Source organism: Phaseolus vulgaris, chromosome 2 (assembly GCF_000499845.2).
Source record: "Phaseolus vulgaris cultivar G19833 chromosome 2, P. vulgaris v2.0, whole genome shotgun sequence".
In the NCBI taxonomy this organism is placed as follows: domain Eukaryota; kingdom Viridiplantae; phylum Streptophyta; class Magnoliopsida; order Fabales; family Fabaceae; genus Phaseolus; species Phaseolus vulgaris.
Window position 1 is genome coordinate 36,377,996 of NC_023758.2, and position 14,723 is coordinate 36,392,718.

Here is a 14,723-nt window from a genome sequence, read left to right on the forward strand (position 1 = left end):
GAAGCACAGTAGTGTATTAGTGTTAGGTGGTAGAAGAACACAGGGTTTGAGAACACCAATGAGCTATTTTGTTTCAACATTTTTATTATTTGACACCTACTTTTTTATACATGCACCTCCTAAAAGTAGTGAGATTTTGAAAACCGCTGGAAATAACGTGAGTTTGAAAACCGTCGGGAATAATGTCAGTTTCCAAACCACCGAGAGTAACGAGGGTTTCAAAAAATCGTCGAAAAATAATTATTTTTCTGGAGTTCGTAAAAACCGTCAGTAATCTATTAGCGACGTTGAATCTTTTAGAGAAAAAGCAAACCGCGTCTAACATACTTAATGGGATTAAAAGCACCAAAATCATTAAAAATAACCCGAATAAAAATATTTTTTTTTTTGTAGTGGTAGTGTTCCTTTAAATTTTGTGTAAGAACTAAAGTTGTCAATTCTTTTTTATTTTTCTTTCTGAATGTTTGTTCCTGATCACTTCAACATGATACTTGAACAAAAACAAATGAGCTCTTCGTGCTATTTCTATACTTCTGTTCTTGAAACATTTAATTTGGAAACAGTTTTAAAACTTGATAGAATTTAGATGATAAATTGACTAATCAATTGTGTAGATAGAAATGCTTTAGAAAACAGCTTCTAAAACAAACAAAAAAATTGAGACGAAGCCTAAATCTAACCAAATAATTGTTCACTGGTGCCCAAAATCAAAACTGTAAGGTTCATTGGTTTTAGAAATTTGAAGCTTAGGGTGAGTTCTTGCTGTCGCCAAAATTTTGGATATTAATGAATAGAGTGAACAAAAATATCTGGCACGGTGAAAGAAATTCGTTGTCCATATTCAAGAATTTATTTTTGAAGTGATACACTTGATAATCATGTTTAGGGGAAACAACACTTCAGTCACTCATACATAATATTCTGAAGTAACCAATATAATTTAATTGTATTGTACCTCCTTGCTCTAAACTTGCATATTAAGTTATTAACCCCTTCACAAATTTATAGATACCAGTCTAGAAATTGTAGCATATCACAGTGCCTTTTTTTCCCATTCCTTGCCTTTACTAGATTGGAAGTGGTGGGATACTTTGTTCATGCCTGAAGACGTTTTCAGGATCCACTTTGGTCTTAACTTTTACCAACCTCTCGAAGTTGTTCTTGAAATACCTATAGCCCCAAGAACTTGCTTGAATGTAGTTTGTGCTATTCTTGGTGTTTACTCCCAAATCAAGATCTCGGTAATTCACATATGCTTCCCTTGGCGAGGTGGAAACATAAGGACCCATGTAGCTGTAAAGTTTCCTTATCCAATCTATGTGTTTCGCAACATTCTTGTCTCCCTCTTGCCACGCACTCAGGTACTGAATTTTGTACAATGTTCCATTTCTGTGAGGAAATGGGGTGTCAGATTCTGAAACCTGGCTCATCCTTCCACCGTACGGGTTCCAAATCATCAAGGGGGCATCTTCTATCAGCAACCTTTGCCACAGACCTTGAAGCCCGATTTCTGGTATAGGTTCTCTCACAAAATCTGATTTGGCCTTGAAGAAGTTCTTGAACGTTGGCTTTCCTTTAAGCAGTACTTGAGGAGGGGTGTTACTCGGAAAGCCTGCGATATAGAGCACAGATTTGATCCAGCTAGTTTCCAAGCAATCCTTTCTTGTCAAACCCAACTCAGGGAAGCTTGTCTTCATGACTTGGAGGAGTGTACTGGCCCCACCAAGGAAGAGAGCATTGTAAGAAGTTATGATAGTTCTCTGAGTATTATTTCCAGCTCTGAATGGCTGAATGATGACTCTGATGAAGAGGTTTTCATCAATATAGGGAGCCACTTCCTGCCATCTCTGAAGAATCTTGGTTGCTCCTTGCTCAAGGCTCTTGGTAACTGTAAAAACTGTCACAGTTGGTGGCACAGGAACCAGTTTTACCTTCCACCAGAGAAGGATGCCAAAGCTTCCACCTCCACCTCCTCTTATTGCCCAAAATAGATCTTCCCCCATGGCTTCCCTGTCAAGAATTCTTCCATTGGCATCAACAATTTTGGCATCTAGGACATTATCCACCCCAAGGCCAAACTTTCTCATCATGGCTCCATATGCTCCTCCTGTAATGTGCCCTCCAATACCTAAGCTTGTGCAAAGGCCTGCAGGGAAACCATGAACTGAACTCTTCTCATATATTCTGTAGTACAGTTCCCCATTTGTGGCACCAGCTTGAACCCAAGCAGTGTTGCTTTTTATATCAACATTGATGCCACGGAGCTTGACCAAGTCAACAATTATGAAGGGGCTCTCAATTTCAGAAACATACGAGACTCCCTCATAGTCATGGCCTCCACTTCGCACAATAAAGTGTATCCCAAGTTTCTTGGAGCAAATTACCGCTGCTTGGACATGGGAATCATCGGAGGGTGTGAATATTAACTCAGGTTTTGGTGCTGAAGGCACCAAAAGCCTTAGATTCTGTGCGGAGGAATTAAGGAGGCTGGTGAATGAAGGGTTGCTTGGAGTGTAAATTGATGAAGCAAATTCAGACTGTGTCAAGTGGAGACATTGGACAAAACTCTCTTGAAATGAAGCTGAATTAGCCATTGAAACTGATAAAAGGAGGACTAAAAGTGACAAGGGTATGATTGGTGACACCATGGTTTTTGTGTTCTGTGTTTTGTGACTAGAAGTGTGTCACCGAAGCTCAATATATAATGGAGCTATTGTGTGCCATAATGGTGTGTAGCACGGATACCAAAATCTAAGACTACGGATATCTATTTATTAAATTTACATTCAATATTTTCTGAATTCTACACTTCACTTATTTACATTAAATTAAATGAATGTGATACATCATACGTGTTTAAGTGGCGTGTTATACAGAAGGATAGTTTAGCTAAGACATACGTCATATGGATGAAAAGTAGTGGCATTGATTTGGGGTGAATGTTCTAATTCTAATTATGACAATGCGGAACACACACTTTTTCATTTTCTTTTGATTTGAAGAACATCGACCATTTCCATATACAAAAAAATCTGACAATGACGACTTTGCTTCATCCCATAAAAGAGAGCGCCATAACCCCTTTAGTCATTAGTCATGTGCAAGGGTAAGCAATGAATGGCCACACGAATTTGTTAATGTTTGTGTGAATAACGTTGGAGATATGATCGATTAGAGATAATAATATTTCATTGTATATAAGTAGATGTAAACTTTATTCCATGAGTCGGTTTTATGGAGTTGAGTTAAGCTTTAAAGTTCACTTCTTAATATAGTATCAGAGTCATTTAAAGTCTATCTTAAGAGTTTGTTGGACCTATCGTGTCAACTGTTATCGGGTCGTTATCGGATCATCTATAATATGTTGTCTCACGCACGAGCTGTTACTCTCGACGTGAGAGGGTATGTTAGATGAGCCGATTTTATAAGATTAAATTAAACTTAAAATACACCTATGCATGCATTGAAAATTATGTGTAAATCAAATCCATTCTGGCATTGTGTGGTTATAATCTTATGGTTCACATGAGTAATCAGTTACTATGTTTTTCACTTTAATTCATTGCGTTACGAAACGTTTAAGACCCATCCTCAAGTTTTGTAATACGTGTTTACCGAGAGTAATTAAAGTAACAAATGTTCCCCACTGTTGTAGCCAAGCTTAACTCGGGTTGAACCTTCACAATTCAAGATCATATGTTGTTTTTTAACGTATAAACAAAATTTGAAGTTGCAGTGTAACTATATGAAAACAAAAATTCGAAAAACATGGTACTAGAAAAGCTAGATAAACTGCAATCAATTTTTTAAATTACCTTCTTCTATAAACAACTTTCAATAATTGAGTAGGACACTAAAAACTATATTGTGTTTTGCTAATAGGTTATTTTTAGAATAAAAATATTTAAAAAGAAATTACTTCACTTTATTAATTTTAACCGAAGTTATTTTCATTAAAAATCAACTTTACAAACATTTAAGCAAACATAAACTTTTGACTTATTGGCAACTTTCACTGCCATAATACTTTCTACATAACTGAAAAAGTGGAAATAAATGAGAAAATCAGAAATATGTAAAGGAAATTCAATGGTCCAGTGGATTAGAAAATAAGGAATTTATTCATTCCTTTGTAAAAGAAGCACTTCAAAAGCAAACTTGGATAATTTTAAGTTGATTATATGCATATTTGTAAGAATTTAAATACTAAGTTTTAATTATATGATTAAATATAGATTGATGAAAACTAAAAATTAGTCAATTATTCCATAATCACATAAAAATGTCTCAATGTTTTTTAATATTTATCACATAAATCAAATCTAATATTAATAGTTATGAATTTCAACACATGTAATTTTATAAATAGTGGAGGTAGTTCTTTATGAAAGGAAATAATAAAGAATGGAGGTAGTTGAACTACCTCCCTTTACATTTCTCATATTTATATATCTTCAATACATGAGAAAATAAAATAAGTGAGTCCAATCTTATTTGGTTCATATTGTAATTAGTCTAATAAAAATAGGTTAGGCTAGAAAGATATGGCATGTAATGATGATAGGTTAGCACTTAGGACGCTAACCCTAAAAATGAAAAAAAAATTATTTCATAAAGTTAATTTTAATTATTAAATTTAATTAAGTTATCTAAAATATGTTACAAAATTTAGTTAAAATTTGATTTCGACATAAATTTTTCTTTTAGTGTTATAGAATTTGAAATTATAAATAAAACTAACCACAATAATAAATGTATTTTGATTTGTTTTTAAGAATACTAAAAGCTTAGAAAAATATATGGTAGAGTTTTTAAGTTTAAACACCTAATAACATTTAATATTACAAAAAATAAAATAAATAATGGTTGGATGGAGTAGTTAGAAGGCTAATCACCTATAATTTCTCATCATTTTACAAATTAAGTAGATAACCACATTTTAGCTCTAATTTTTTCAGAATACAAGGTTATTGGCAACAAATGCAACATGTGATGGTAGACCAGGTATTGACCAGCATACCAGCCTAATCTATTATTGTCCCTCAATTTGAGCATTCCCTTTGTTCTCATGTAATAATCCTTGAGTCATAGCATACCTAAATTTGTCTCAAATTGTACTGTTACACTCTAATGATAAATAAGTCTCATTAGGAGACTGCATAAATTGACACACCACACTATGGAGAAGCACATGATTTATTATAAGGTGGCTAATTTCCTATGGACTCTGTAATAGCTTGTTGATTAGATACATTGGAATGTTGAGAAATATATAAAGTTTAGCTCACCATTTTTGTTTCTAATATAAACCTTGAACCTTTCATCCTCATATGCATCTACATGATTGAGAGCTCTGATACCATTCAAATGATACTGGATCAAAACACTCGTGATTATTATATATTGTTTTGTTCTGTGGATGCTGGCATTTTGTGTAATATCAACTCAGTACTTTTGTTGTGGATATACAATGGAACAAAGAACTGAAACTGAAAAATAGCTAGCTAGTGTTCCAGAATTTCCTCTTATGCTCCTTGCCACTTTTTATCTTTCTCCCTCTATTTTCTATATTCATATAGTTCAAATTTCTCCCCCAAATCACTGTGATTTCGTATTACACTATACATATAGTTTTTTAGAAGTTTTGGATTGTTTGAATATATATAAAACTTGATCACCAAAACTTAAATCATGAACATATGCATTTAAAAATGTAATTTATGTTTGTAACTGTGCAAGCATACGTATAGAACCTGTAATAACATGATCCAACCTTTCTTATGTCAATGGAAAGGAGGAGAGGGTTTTTGCTACATGATTATTGATCATGAGGTAATCCTTTTAGTAGAAAAACTTCGGAATAAATAAAGGAGTTGGGCAAAGGTTGCAAACTTGAATATGTTTAGGTCGTAGAGTTGATTCTTTGGGTTACCGAATAATCATATAAATAATATAAGCGGAGCATAGTTGTATTTTGTACTTAGCAACCACTTTATTGACCTCCTTCAAATCATCTATGGTGAAAATCAACCTCACACTGAAATAGAGAAACGAGAAATCAATTGAATAGTTCTTTTAGTAGAGACCAACCTGAAAAACATAAGGTGGTTTCGATTTCAAAATAAAAATATACAAAGAAACTAAACGGAGAAAATAAAAATAGGAGAAAGTAAAGATGGACGGATGGAGAGATGGAGAGCTTCCAAGAAGAGCATAGAATTTGAAAATGCATTAGGGCTCAAAATAAAAGCATGTTTTGAGATATTACCATATATGGATATATTTCAAATTATGACTCATCTGCAGAAAAATAAAAAAAAAATAAAAAGTTTCCAACTATCATTAAAAAATCGCGAAAACTTCTCAAAAATATTTTTAACCTTTAGTAAGTGTGACAAATGGAGGTTATTATAACCCTTAAAAAAAAAGTCTCTTAAAATTAAATATTTTTTAGTAAAATTTGACTTAAATTAGTTTAAATATTCACCGCATATTAAATATTTAAGTAATTCTTTATATGGAAAAATTTATATTTAATGTGACGGTAGTTGAAAAAAAAACTAATTTAAGTAGTTATGTATTATGGTCAATGTTCTTAGTTAATAATTAGGAAATTTGAAAGTTATTTGAATTTTCCTTGAAAGAGTCCTTCATTATAGGCTTGATATGCGTCCTTGACTTGACGTTGTTCCAATGAGCTAAGAGGATTTGAATGAGCTTTTTCAGTGGTCTTTGATCCTTAGGAAATCTTCCCCTTACGTTAAATAATAAAAATAGGTGAATGATAATAAGCATAATGGATCATGAAACTATTAAAATATATAAAATGATAATTATTGAAGAATTATCACCAATCAATTACGGATAAAATTAATTTAATGGATTTGAAGATTTAAAATTAAAATTATTTTTATAAAAGACATACTTAAAATGTTTTACATCACTTAGTATTATTTAAAATCAAAGGCAACTTTGAGAATATTTTTTAAAGATAAAAACTTGATGGGGTTATAAATTTTAAAGAAAAACTATAATATATCAAATGTAATTATTAAACCATAATAATAATATTTTAAAGAACTTAAGACAATTTCTTAGGTCTCAATTAAACTTGTTACAAGACATTCAAATATCAAATCACGTTTAAAAGTAAAAAAAATAAAAAAATTATAAATACATTCCTCCTTAACTCATTAAAATATCTTTTAAAATTAAAATCATGACAAATGATATAATTAATCTCAACCATATTATATTACAGAACTTGAGATATAATAAAAACATAATTTCTCTACCATTTTAGTTTTAAATTTAATTACTGGTTAATTTTTCGATTAAATTAATAGGAAGGTCCTCGTCCTGCAGTTTATTTATTATTTTTCTAAATAATTTCCCTTAATTTAGAATAATTTTAATTTTATAAATTTATCATTGAATCCCAGCTTATTATTATTATTATTCTGGAACAAAAACAATTACTAATGTTAACAAAAGTATCGTGCCATGTTACTTTAATGTTAAATTATTAGTTTAGAACGAAAAAATTAAAATAGTAACTAAAAACTTCAACATAAGAAAATATTGAAAAGATAAAAGTAAACTTTTTTTTTATCTTAAAAGAAGAGATAACTTAGACTATAGAGTGGCTTTGGAAGGAACAAACTCATCATTAATAACCCTACTACAATCTTTTGTTACATTTTTTTTTCAGGACAAGATAGGTGTTAATTTCTGATTTAATTCTTTTCATTGTTATTCTTTCCCCTTTTTATTTGCATTTTATTTGAAACTTTACCCACTTTACTAGTAAGCACAGCAAGTGACTGTTGTATAATATGGAATAAAATAAAAAGTCAAGAAAAGTATACATGAAATAAATGAAAAGTCAAAAGTAAAAAAAATAAAAATAAAGATACAAAATATTTTTTAAATATTTATCATAAAGTAGTGATAAAGGAAGAATTTTATATTATATACAAATAATTTAGATTTATTGTATTGAAGTTCGTTAATATTTTTAGCCTACTTTTAAAAAAAATATTTTACTATTTACTCTTATTTACTTTCCCACTTTTGTTTTCAATTCATCATAATTTTATATATTTTTCTCTCTTTTGTTTTCAATTCATCTTAATTTTATATTTTTTTTTCTTAAAATTGATTGATTTCATATCAAAGTGAAATTGATCTTGTTGAATGTTTTTAGTGATATATAAATATATATATATATATATATATATATATATATATATAAATCTTTTGAACCTTTAAGAATTTTGTTAACCATTAAAATTAAGACTTTCTTATCCCAGTTAATTGTTGAAATAATATTGTCAATTTTATAAGTTAATTCATGATAATTTTATTTATTTTTAATATTTATTTAAATTAACGTTATTTTAACTAATATTAACACATTTTTTAATATTTATTTGACTTAGTTAATAATAATCTTATTTATGTGGTATGTGTCTATATAACTTATGATAAAAATATAAATAAAATTTAATTCAAATATGTAAATTTAAATATGATAAGATTTTATGATTCCATTGAACTTTTACTAATGAAAATCGATTAATTTTTTTAAAAATTTATATAAATATTATGTTATATTATAAGAAAATCATTAAATAAAAATTAATTTAAAAAAAATAATAATTAATTACAGTATTGACTAAAATAAATATTATTTTAAAAAATATTATTATTTAAAATAATTCCTATTATTAATAAAATTTATAAACTAATTTTTAAATTGGTATTTAATTAATTAATATTTCTTTTTTCATAATATCAATATGAACGTTCCTCTTCTATAAAAAAAATTATATCCTTTTCTCACAAAATGACCATTTCAATTATTCGTTTAATTCAGTCACTTTTAACTCATTTTATTTTATTTTTTATTTTTTATATTTATTTATTCATTTATTTTTTATTTGTTTTTAATGTGTTAAAAATGAGGACGTGATTATATTTAGTTAGAATTATGAAATATCCTTTTCAAAACATTATTTTTATTAGCATAGACCACACTTACATTGAACAATTTTAATTAAAAATTGATTTAAAATTTAGTAAAAATAAATATCAAGCTATTTAGAGTTAATCCTTAAAAGCTTATACTATGAATTGTGATTATATATATTTCAACCAATGACTAAATAAAAACTTATGAGATTGGGTTTTAAAATCTTTATATTAAAGATTATGGAATCATCCAAAAAGCTCATTCTTACACATTACATTAGACATAATTAAATTGCTGTCAATCACAACAGTTCTATATGTAAAAAAATCACATAAATAATAAAAGTAGCATTGATGGAAAACTTCTAACTTTAAGTTTATTCAAAAGTAGAGAAAAGGTTAAGTGCCAGAAAAAAGTTCAGTTGGGACAAATCAAGAAAGTTCAAAGTTAAAAGAAAAGTAAAATGTAATTTACCCTAAAAATAACATTTGTCAAATTGAACCTTTCTTCTTTACATTATTTTCATTTGATTATAAATATTTTTATTAATCTAAATATTTTACTGTTATGTATTTTTAAATTTTCCTGAAATAAGTATGTATGTTCTCTTATAATTATAAAAAAAATGAGAAAAGAAAACTCTAATTTTTTTTTTCAATATCTGATGTTTGAATCCGAAACATATTGCAAACTTCTCAACTTTTACTAGTAGATCATGGTGAATTGGGAAAATTCTCATTTTAATTCTTCAAAGTACATGTTATCATATTTGTTCATTGAAATTGACCATGATAAGAAGATTAAGCTAAAAGCCCCGACAACAAATATAGATGATAAAAGGATTGAGTAAGAAAAGTAAGGTTGACAAAATAGTTAAATAAATAACTAAATTATGCTTTCTATTATTAACGTACACCTTTCACTTTCTGCTTTAAATTAAACCATGCTTTTGGTGGTATACCCCTCTTATCTAGATATCAAAATTGATTAAGTTTTATATTATACTTATTAAGAGGTCACTAAAATGAACCAACAATTTTAATATCACTTTTTAATTTTTTTGAAAAGAATTACAAAAAAATTCAACACCAATATAAATTATGAACAAACTCATAAAAAAGCTTAAAAAATAATCTACTATTTGTAAACAGGAATAAAGTTGCTTTTGTTTGTTCCAGCAATTTTCATCTTCCTACTTTAGCAACATTTGAGACACAAATTTTGTAAATATGCTCAAATACTGAGATGAGCACTACGTCATATGCTCATCATGGTGATGGTATATTTATTCTTTTATTTTATTTTTTTAGTTTTATCACTTTTGCACATTGAGATGTATAAGTTGAGTCGCGGTAACTCACGGACAAGACGAACTTAGCATTTTCTTTAATTGGAATATTAAGTATTATTAATAGATACTATTAAAATTTATATGTCATTTTACGATAAATTTTAAAAGAAAAACTATTTGTTTAAATAAAATTCAATAATATAAGTATACGTTAACAATAATTTAACACATTAAACAGTTATTTAACAGAAAATAGTAATTTAACATTAAAAAATAAAAAAAATTAAATTGAGAGAGAGAGAGTATAGCAAGGTAAGGAAGATGTTGTCGTAAGTAGCTTACTTTCTTTGGAAAACAAGGACGGTAGCAAGGTAAGGAACAGCAGAAGAGAGAACTTTGTTTCTCATGACGAAAATAATTAGCATGAATGGGGTTATGAGGTAATATGAAAAGAAAATATATTAGAGATTGGGTTAGTAAGGAACATGTAGATATGATCTGTTTACAAGAGACTAAATGTTTTGTGTTCAGGAAGGAGAGTTGTTATCTTCTTTGGGGTTCTAATGAAATAGATTGGATTGAAAATGATGCTAGCAATAATGCAAGTGTGGAATTATTACGTTGTGGAGAAAGAATAACTTCCAGTTGTCTAGTTTTTTTAATGCAAATAATTTCTCCATCATTGAAGGGGTTTGGAAGGTTGAGACTAAAGTACATGTCATAATTATAAATGTTTATTGTCTTGGCTCGTTGAGGGAAATGAAGTTGATTTGGGAGGAGATAAGTCAATACAGGAAGAATCAAATCTTTAAGGCTTGATACGTAGTTAGAGACTTTAACTCTATTCGAAGGTAAGAGGAGAGGAAGAGTTTAACTAACACAATAATAATCTTACAAGACCGTTTTGGTGTTTTTTTTATTACATTAGTTCTTGTTGTGCAATATTTTTGTTATGGGTTTTTGTTATCGTCTTTATGCTTGTGAATGTTTATAGTAATTTTACTCTACTTGAACTCTTTCTTTAACTTTCCAACTCAAACACGCAATGCTTAAAACCATGGTTTTATTGAAGTGCTTGACCTTCTTTGGTTTATTGCTACATAATGGCACACTCTCAACTGACTATTATTGGCGTTGCTAGTGGTTAGTGGTAATTAAGAAAATTGTAATTGAAATTTTTTTAATTGCATTATTATTATAAAATTGAAAAGAAAATTAATGATATTGTATGCTTATTTTTTTAATATATCTAATTAAATATTTTTATCATTACATAAATGGAAAGATAAATTATTAAATTTTTTTCTTTTATTTTATAATTTTTAAAGGTAATATAATTTAATACTAATGTTTCATTTAATTAGAAAAATACAAATTGTTATATTTATGTGTGTGGAGGCTTGCTTGTATCCGAGATTAATGAATTTTACTATTACTAAATAATAATGCAAACGTTTTAAAAAAAATTACTATGACGGTTATTACAATATCTAACGTAAAAAGTCTCATTTACTATGACAGGTGACAGAAATATCTGTCATAGAAAATCACTTACTATGACAGTTCTGATGAAAATCATCATAGTAAATGATATTTTCTATGACTGTTCCAAAAATACCAGTCATAGAAAATTTCGTCTGAATAGTAAGTTAAACTTAATATGACAGTTCTTCAACCAACATAGAAAGTGCAAAGTTTCTATATCACCTGAATTTATATCGACATCAGAACCATCGTGAAAGTTTCATAGAACCGTCATAAAAAGCTCTTTTTGCACTCATTTTTGCAACAACCCTCCTTTGTACCAAAATTCCAATATTTTGTTCTTAGGTCATTCATTACAAGAAAATCAATAAATAAAAACTAATTTTAGAGATAAAAAATAATTAGTTACTATATTGACTAAATTAAATATTATTTTATAGACTAAAAAAATTATTGATATATAAATTAATTTCTATTATTTATTTTATTGATGTAGAGTTTTTAATAACAACGTTAAATTTAATTATTTAATTTTATATATATTATAACGTTCGCAAATTGATATGAAATTCTTTTAATAAATTTTTCACTTATCACCTAAACCCATACTAAAATTTAAATAATAAATAATTTTCTTTAACTTTTGTCAACTTAGTCGACACTATCTTCCTAATTTGTGTCCTGGAAACCAATGCTAATTACGTTTATATGATAAACCAACTTTAATGTATTAGTCACCATCAAATTAGTAGTGTCTATTACCATTGGGATGATAAGTTAACGTTTAATAGAATTTAGTGTGTGTATTTAGACGATGCTAATATCTCTTTCATATAGTGAATGAAACATTTATTTCTCAAAACGATGGATAAAAAAATAAAAAAAGAAAAGAAATGGGAAAGTTCTTTTTTAAAATGGGTTCAATAGCTATAGTTCTTATTTTTTGTGCGCTCTTAACACCCATATATAATGTATGACAGAGCAATTTTTAACAACAAACATGTATATGATGTAGTCATTGACGAAGGGTAAGAGTTGAATAACTTGTTCCCTTACTCCGAAAAAACAGAACCACCATGTGTATATTGGCTTGTTGTGGTGCCCACACGCAGATGGGTTGACCCTATTCATCGAACTTCAACCTTAATTTCAAGACCCATATGAAATGTGGAAACGGGAAACTGCACAAAATAATTGCGAGTGTTTCGTCAAAACAGACATCCGCACCTAAAAATCTCAAACTCTGCAAAATGCAGTTTTAGGTTCTGACCAAGCATTAACAATGCACTTGTTTCAATCATTCAACTAAGTTTTCTGTCGGTTAATGCGCAGGACAAAACCCTTTTCTGCTTTCATACCTAGAGCTTAATTTGCTGTTCAAAGTTATTCTCAACTCAGAAAGAGGGTAAAAAAGTTCCAATTTGTTATCTGCTTCAACTTTATATATATATATGTAAATTTTTATTAAGAATTAACATTTAAAATTAATTTAATATTCTAAAATTAATTTATAAAATCAGATATGAACCTACTTATATAATATAAAATGTTTCAATAATAAAATGTTTTAATTTTTAATCAAATCTCTAACTCATCTTTCATATTATATAATATAAAATGTTTCAATAATAAAATGTTTTAACTTTTAGTCAAATTTCTAACTCATCTCTCAATTATAACACACTATAGTTATAGTGTCAACTAGTGTGACTATATATTTATAGTAATAATCTGATAAGAAATAAACTTTAAATTTAATCAAATCTTATAAAATCGATTTATAAGATAAAATTTACATATTTTATATACTATAAAATGTTTTAATAATAAAATATTTTAATTTTTAGTTAATATTATATTTTCACCGCACTCCACACATGTTAGAGTCATCAACTCATATAATTATATATTTATAATAACAACTCAATCTTATAAAATCGACTTATAAAATAAAATTTTCATATTTTATATAACATAAAATGTTATAATCTTTAATGTAATTTTATAAAATCTACTTATAAAATAAAATTTCCATATTTTATATAACATAAAATGTTATAATCTCTAATGTATTCATGTACTTAAATCATGCAACAAACCTAACACGCAAGCATTGGTTGACAATGTGCTGTGATAAACCATTTATTGTTATTTCTATATCTATTCATGTCTCCACCAAGTTTTGCCTCTAGACTTTTGTACACCACTTTAAAATCCACTGAGGTACCTAGACTTGGCAAATCTTCTGCGGTGCAACTGTGTACAGACTAAAGACTTCTCAGCTCTTAGAAGGATTTTGTTTCAAAAAAATCCTTTTGCTTTCATGTGAGAATAAGAGAAATTATATCGTAACTTTTATTATAATTGGTTAAGAACACATAGGGAGTTTCTAGACTAGCAGTTATGCAAATATCATCACTGAATCATAAATATTCAGACATTAATCAATCCACAAATCAATTATATATCAAGATAATATATTAAAGATGGAATTGAAGAGTTTATTCACAGGAAACTTTTACATATAAGTTAATTTTAATTTATATAAAAGAATGTTGTCTCTGTTAAAAGCTATTTTTTTTAAAAAAAAAATATAGTGTTAATTGAATTAGCTTTACATATGGTCCTTTTACAACAAATGTTGCAGTTGCATCACCTTCAATTAAGCAGAAGATGGATCAGTTTCAAATTGAATTACCATCACAAAAATATGATCATGTAGGAATATATAAGGATAAGTGGCACTAATTTGGAAGAGTGAGTCGTAGTGAATGATTAGGTGTCCATTATTTAGCCAAGTATTGGAATATACATGTGGTCTTGGTGGAAATACACCAGGACTGCCATGAAAGACTGCAATTCATCGTCAGAAAATGCTGAGTGTGTGTAAATATATCTTAATTATCTTTATTTTTGGAAGACCATCAAGTGTGGAAGAAATAAAAAAAAAATCTTTCTTCTAAGAGATGTCTG

General features: G+C 28.2%; 1 protein-coding gene across 1 annotated transcript; it reads right to left on the reverse strand.

Moving 5' to 3' along the window:
• Nucleotides 1–810: 810 nt before the first annotated feature.
• Nucleotides 811–2,733, reverse strand: LOC137811761 (monolignol oxidoreductase AtBBE-like 13). Its single transcript, XM_068613596.1, has one exon. It carries the CDS (start codon nt 2,646–2,648, stop codon nt 1,068–1,070), a length of 1,581 nt encoding a protein of 526 aa, XP_068469697.1. The 5' UTR covers nt 2,649–2,733; the 3' UTR covers nt 811–1,067.
• Nucleotides 2,734–14,723: the final 11,990 nt, after the last annotated feature.